The sequence below is a fragment of the Pinus tabuliformis genome, chromosome 6 (genome assembly GCF_031772625.1).
Source record: "Pinus tabuliformis cultivar Carrire ecotype Pingquan chromosome 6, CPIR1, whole genome shotgun sequence".
NCBI lineage: Eukaryota > Viridiplantae > Streptophyta > Pinopsida > Pinales > Pinaceae > Pinus > Pinus tabuliformis.
This window is the reverse complement of record NC_142292.1, coordinates 579,621,213-579,628,523: the sequence shown is the minus strand read 5'-3', so window position 1 is coordinate 579,628,523 and position 7,311 is coordinate 579,621,213. Positions and strand designations below refer to the sequence as shown.

Here is a 7,311-nt window from a genome sequence, read left to right as displayed (position 1 = left end):
TTCAACCCCTAAAATTTCATGCCTACAATAGCACATAAAAATTTGTCCTTTTCATAGAATTATGTCCTCACGGGTGCAAGTTGTCGCATCACAATTTCTTGTCAACAAAAGGAATAATATGTTTTTCTTTTCTTTTAGATTAACTTTCTCTCTTCTTTAATTCATCCTTCTCTTCTTCTTTGTTAGGTTCAGACATGCTTCCTGTTGCATGATTGGCTGATCTTCCTAATGAGTCAAACTACCTCTTATGTATAGTTGTCCAAGAGGGTCAAATAGGTGGTTCTTGGAGACTTGGGCCAACTAGTTCCAAAAGAGCAGACTTTTTTATTTGGTGGAGTTTGATTTAAACAAAAATTTAAATTCTTTTTTCTTACATTTTTTTTTTTCTTTTTACAAATGTCCATATATGACATTTTCACAATAATTTCTGTTTAACTCTTTGAAACTCTATAAACATTAATGCTTTGAAACTCTATAAACATTAAGAAAATGCTTTGACTAAAAAATTAATAGCTAATAAATACATCAATATTAAATTTATATTACATTATATAAATCAACTTAAATCAACTCCAGTTACAACTTCAACCATCCAGAGGGTTTTCTACATTTGCTTCCAATTTTTCCATTGGCATTTACACAATTGAACTAGTTATGTACTAACAATGATGTTGTATAAGACGTTTTGCATCTCCATTGTAGGCTTCAATAGTTAACGAATGTAGGAATCCATTGAATTTAGTATTAAATGGGCTCTGTACACAGAAAAGCGTCGTCCATTAAATCCGATTTGTGAATTTTTAATTATTTAGTTGAGTTTTTTTTAGGTTTCGAAGTTTTTTCTTTTTTATATTGGTTGGTTTAATATATTTAATAAGAATTAGGAATTTAAGTTGTGAACTTTTTATTATTTAATTGTTTTGAATTTTTTTAAATTTAAATTAATTTTTAATTTTGATTTAATGTATTTAATAAGAATTACTAATTAAGTTGTGAATTTTCGACTATTTAATTGTTTTGAAGTTTTTTAAATTGAAATCAATTTGTATATTAAAAAGTTACTAATTTGTGATTTAAAAAAATGATACATATATAGATTTTTTTTTGATTTTCTCCCTTTTTAATTATAAAAATTAATATCATGACAATGGTGTACAATGTCTATTTAATGAAAAAAATAAAAAATTAATATCATGATAATGGTGTACAATGTTTATTTAAGGAAAAAAATGATCATATGGTTTATTAATTGAACATTAATAATTTATTAATTATATATTAGTTTATAAATTAAAATTATATATTTATAATATATTTTAATGTTAGCTTAAGTTGGTTGAGAATATTAAATATTTAATGCATATATATAAAGTACATAGGGTTTAATATATAGAGTTTATAGAATTTAATATATTAATTAAAACACTAATTTAATATTGTTTATTTTATAAAAGTTTAATATAACATTAATGACATCTTAATAATATAGTAATCTATATATTTATAAATTCTAAACTATAAATTAATGTATACATTAACACATCTTAATTAAGGTTAATTATTGTTGAGATGATCAACTATAGTTCACATGGGCATCATAGTCAACAATAATCAACATGCCTACCATAGTGAATTATACACACCTCATGAATCATGGTTTATCTATAGTGACCTATAGTGAACCATAGCAGATGGTCATGGTTGGCTGTGGAGTCTTATAGTGGATGGTTAGGGTTAACAATAGTCAAACCATGGTCAACCATTGTCAACCATAGTTGACTTTATATAGCATGGTCGACCTTCATTAATCATGGTCAGTCATGCTGAACTGTTGGCAACCTAGTTCAACCATGGTAAAGTAAGGTCAAGTATGGTCATATTTGGTAACCGTAATAACCATAATACTCTTTTAAAAACCATGGTAATGCATGCTCAACATTAATGGTGGTTTAATATTAGTTCGAGGGTTTATAATATTAATCTTAAAGTTTATAATCCTCAACTTTATAATATTAATCTTATGGTGCAATATTAGTCTTAGGGTCTGTAATATTAATCCTAGGGTTTCTAATATTAAGGTTTAATATATTAATCTTAGGGTTTTTTATATTGAGTTTTATAATATTACAATTTTATAATATTGATATATTAATCTTAAAATTTATAATTGTAGGGTTTGTAATAATAATATTAGGGTTTAATATATTAAACTAATGCTTTCATATCTTAGGGGTTACAATACTAAGGTTATGATATTAATCATAGGGTTTAATATTAATGACAAGGTTTATACCAAAAGTGATGGGGGCTATGGCTCGAAGAATATTCATCTTTTTTTTAAAGCCCTTGCTACCAAATGTGGATGGAAGCTGGTTCTCTAAAACACCCTATGGATGCAGGTGGTCATCCACAAATACATTTCTCCTAGATCTCTAGAATATTGGATTCAAATGATTGATAAATCTAGTATAAATTCATCAATCATCTAGAGGGTGGTTCTCAAATCCTTTGACGCCATTGGCAATGGGTTCCCCTAAAGGATTAGCAGGGGATCAAAGACCGAATTGATTTGGACCCATGGCCTGGAAATGGTCAAAACCACCTACTTCCCTTTTTGCTCATCAATTTTTTAAGAGACAAAGGCTATACAATGTTGTCTCAAATTGAAAATCCCACAACCTCCTCAATTTGGTGTCCAAGATGGCCATTAGTTAGGGAGCTTGGAATAGAGGAGGGTTTATGTGGCCCATGGTAGACATATTTGCAAGCTTTCTTAGCTAGACATATTGGATTAACAAACAAATATGATGAACTCATTTGGAGCATTTCACTTTTCAGAATCTACAATCCAAGCTAGGTTACCTCTTTCTTCAGGATGAGAGAGTGACTCTTGAAAAAATCTAGTGGAGGAAGGTAGTCTAATGTGTAAAGTTCCCAACAAAATCAAAATTGTTCATGTGGTGCCTAATTTTGAGAAAGGCATAACCTTGGGATATTTTACAAAAAAGGTTTATAAGTAGACTAGGATGGTGCTCTCTATGTAAAAGCAATGATGAATCCATCCCACACTTATTTATTTCATGTCCCTTCTATCAACAAGTATGGTCTACTTGTAGAAATATTTTCAGTCATCTGATTTTTTGGGAAGGTACAAACTTGGAAGAAGTATGGAAATCCTTGTGCTCGAACCGCAATAGTCATGCCATCAAAGGCCTCCCATTAATTATTTTTTGGTGTTTGGCTAGCCAGTAATATCAACATTTTTGGGGATAAGTAATCGATCCCTAATCATATCATTGTCAAAGTCCTTTCCATATTAAGCCACTTTCCCCAAGAAAAAGGAAATACCTCTCCTAGAATGCTCAAACTTGAACTAATTGGTAAAACTTGACCTTGGGCCTTTTTCAATAGTTCATCCTCGAAAATGTGACAACCTATACCTCTCAAAGCCGCAACACTTTTAGTAAAATTTTGGTTTGCTAAGAGGGACCAACAATGAGAAAGAATACTTAACTTACAAAAATCAACTATTAGTTTCCTTAGACAAAGATTCACAAAAATCCATATTTTTGGGGACTCCAATGCTTACTATCAATTGTTTGAATAAATCACATCTTTATAGAATATTATTTTATTTTGGAGTAAATGATGGGAATTATTGACTCTCTCTTTTATTTTACATGCGAACACATTTATAGGGAAAGAAACAAAACTATGGATAAAATTTCTAAAAAAGGCCTCAGTATGGAACACGACATGTGGAATATTATGGAGCACGAAGATGGATAGATCCATTAGATTCAAACACCAGCTATATAAGGATCGCTTTAAGGGGTGTGTTGCAACTTAATATGTGCATCACTTTATGTTTACTTGATTTATTCTTCAGTATTTTTAGTAGCTTTTTCTATTTGTCATTTTGTATTTGTGGTTGTTACTCTATTGGAAGCTTATGAAGGTTGTTTCTTATATCACATGACCTTTGTCCTTTTTTTAACTTTCAGCACTAAAATGTATTGATGTATAATATGTATATAAACAAGGTGAGAGGAGCTCTACATTTATAGTGTAAGCTCTTTTAGCTAGCTTTTTTTTTTTTGTTATTTTTTTATATAATATTACACATGGCATATATATGTAAGGAATATAATTCTCATTCATTTTTTAAAAATGAAATTATAATTTTTTTATAAATTAAAAAAAAAAAATATTAATAAAAAAAATAAACTTTCAAAATTATTTGAAAATGAAAACACATTCTCTTAAAAAAAAAATCCTACTCAATCATATTAATTATCATAATCATCGAACACTTATATATATATTTATATATAAATATCATATTTTTTAAAATAATTATCCTATATAACATATTTATTAGTGAAAATAAAATTATGTTTAACTTTTCAAAAACTGAATTATTATAATATAAAAATAAACCAAAAAGTACAAATTTTTTATCCTTAAATAATTTTCATATTAAAAAGTCCATATTATAATTTAAAATTAATTTAAATTATTATAATAATTCAAAAACTGAATTATTATAATATAAAAATAAACCAAAAAAAATACAAATTTTTATCCTTAAATTAATTTTCATATTAAAAAATACATATTATAATTTAAAGATATTTTTAAATTTAAGTAAACCATATTAATGAACATTTATCATTATTATGATTAGCTGTGTCTAGGACGGTTCTTTTTAAGCCATTAGTTTAATTATAATGAGAGTTAACAGACGCAAAGTACTCAGTGGCCAAGTGATCGGCCAAATAAATTAAATTGTCACTTCAAATTAATTACAAAAATTAAAGCATTCAACGACACCGAAAATACTTTAAACAGTCTAATAATGATAATCCAAAAAATTCATTGACTTCTAAGTTTGGCTTTGCCTTATTGGGTCTGAAGAGTGATCAAACAGAGGACCAAATCATTCATTGACATTTAAATCTGGCATTGCCTTATTGGATCAGAAGAGTGATCACACATAAAACCAATAGATTGCTGAATAGGGAGACGTGTATTCCTCTCCTACCACGGCAGATCCCGACGGAGGAAGTCCTCCGACAGTAGAAACTCTCTGCACGTATTTCACGTTTCGAAATAATCCATATCTGCAAGACCACAGTAATATTGTGTCATTATCGCAGCAGTGAAAATAGGAAAATTGGGCAGATATCAAAATGTGAAAGCAATTGGGTTAAATCACTTACTTGTTTCCACCATGACTGGTAGCCTTCAATTTACTCCAGGCAATACTATCAGATTCCTTTGTAATTGAACTCACAACCTTTGCAGTCACTTGACTGAAAGGCATGAACAGTTCCCACGTGCGTTGTCCTCCATTTTGATCGGGTTTTGTAGGGAAATAGTGCCGACCCACAACCTCCTGGCCCGGAGAATTGTATAGATCTGCTGATACATTGAAATTATTCCAAGAAGAACCATTGAATTTGTAATACTGGATTCCCTCCGAGTAAAGGCTGAGAAGAGGACTAAAATCCTTTGAAACTCTTATCACTGCAGGAATTCCCAGGGGGAGGGATCGATCCTGCTGCCAGAATAGATATTGTGCAGAATATGGAATTTGGCGTTGCGATCCAACCACATTACACTGAGGAGCTAAAGGAACTCCGCCCTTACCATGCCTTCGTTGTACATAAGATACCGAGCTCGCATTGCCGTTCCCACTGTGCGAAACGGGCTTAAGTAGGAAATCAGGCACATCTGCTGTAATACTCGGTTTCCTAGCGAGTAGAGTGGCTGTGTCAAAACAAACCAATTGATTTATTAGCATTTTCTCAATAAACGGTAACTATCATAATCCAAGTTCAAAGATTATAAGCAAACTTTTACAGTTCGGCTTCTGAGGATTTTCATGTTACAGAAAGAAAATGTTGCCCTACCTGTTACAGTTGATTCGGGGATAGCCGAGATGGCGTCTCCTGCCTCCAGGCTGAACGCAAACGTGTACTCCCCGCCTTGAGCGAGAGGCTCAGGCAGGAAATAATGATAACCCACTGATGTGAAATTCCCATTTACACGAATAGCATTGGGAGAGTAGAGCGTGGCCAGTGCGGTAACATAAGTTAAATGGTGCACACCTGAAGTTGAATTCTTTTCACATAGATAAATTATGACGCCAGAGGCATTCACTGTTCGAATAAGCCTGAAAAATAACAAACGTTTAATTATTACACAGATTCATAGAAAGTGCAAGTTATTGGATAAACTTATTGCATGCAATTAGGCTCCCCATACAAAAGTAGTGGCCTTTCATGTCAAAATAATCTCGACCAAAGAAAATATATAAGTGAATGGTATTCAGAGTTGGAGAGTTATTCTTACGAGTTCCCAAACGGTGGATCGGTTGAATTTTTTGTCAGAAGCACCGGTGCGGCAGCTTCTGCTTCTGAAATACCATTCAAAATGCAAACTGCTATGACTAATAGAGTAAGTAAGAAGCAGCTATGTATGTTGAAGAGAGACATTTTAGATCAGTGGATATCTCCTCCAAATTTGTTACATAAAGCAGTGACGAAGTGCTGGGGATGGATTCTTCATATTTATACTTTTCTGCTCTGTACTGTGAACGGCTACCGTTGACTCTTGAGGCGTTGACGTGTAATATTGGACAGCTAGAATTAGTTAAATAATAGCAAACACATGTTAGGGCAACTGGCAATCACATTACTTGCCAACGTTGGATTCTTCACACAGCTAATTGTGGGCCTATTGAAATATTATTTTATATAGTTAAATAAAACTATGATTAATTTCTTAAGCAATGCTATAAAAGCATTTATGTCAATTATCCGTCAACCATGTAATTAAAAATTCCAATAGGATTAGGATTAAAATTCTAATGGTAAAGATTTAAATATAATTTAACCGAAACTTTGTGACATGGCTTGTTATACATTTATGTTATATATAGTTAGGTGTAGAGAATTGAGTGGTAATTTTATTATTATTATTATTATTATCTAATTTTAAGTTCTATATTGGTGTATAAGATTATTTTGTTTGTGAATGAAGAATTCATTTTTTCTAGTTATCTGGCTGTTAAGTCTACAACAACATATATATTCTACTCTAAATTATTATTATTATTATTATTTAATTTTAAGGTCACAGCGAAGCCATACACCATATTGGCATCATATTAGTATACAATACCTCTTTGTTTGTGGGAAAAAGGACTCACCTCTTTCACTGCTACTCTACTCTAAATTATTATTATTATTATTATTATTATTTTATTCAATTTTAAGGTCACCACCAAACCATAAACCATATTGA

At 30.9% G+C, this 7,311-nt stretch overlaps 1 protein-coding gene across 1 annotated transcript; it reads right to left on the bottom strand.

Moving 5' to 3' along the window:
* Positions 1-4,798: 4,798 nt before the first annotated feature.
* Positions 4,799-6,525, bottom strand: LOC149259852 (uncharacterized). Its single transcript, XM_089377754.1, has 4 exons — positions 6,358-6,525; positions 5,916-6,178; positions 5,223-5,772; positions 4,799-5,123 (listed from the first exon to the last, which is right to left on the bottom strand). The coding sequence occupies exons 1-4, from the start codon at positions 6,498-6,500 to the stop codon at positions 4,991-4,993; spliced, it is 1,089 nt and encodes a 362-aa protein (XP_089233880.1). The 5' UTR covers positions 6,501-6,525; the 3' UTR covers positions 4,799-4,990.
* Between the last annotated feature and the right edge of the window lie 786 nt (positions 6,526-7,311).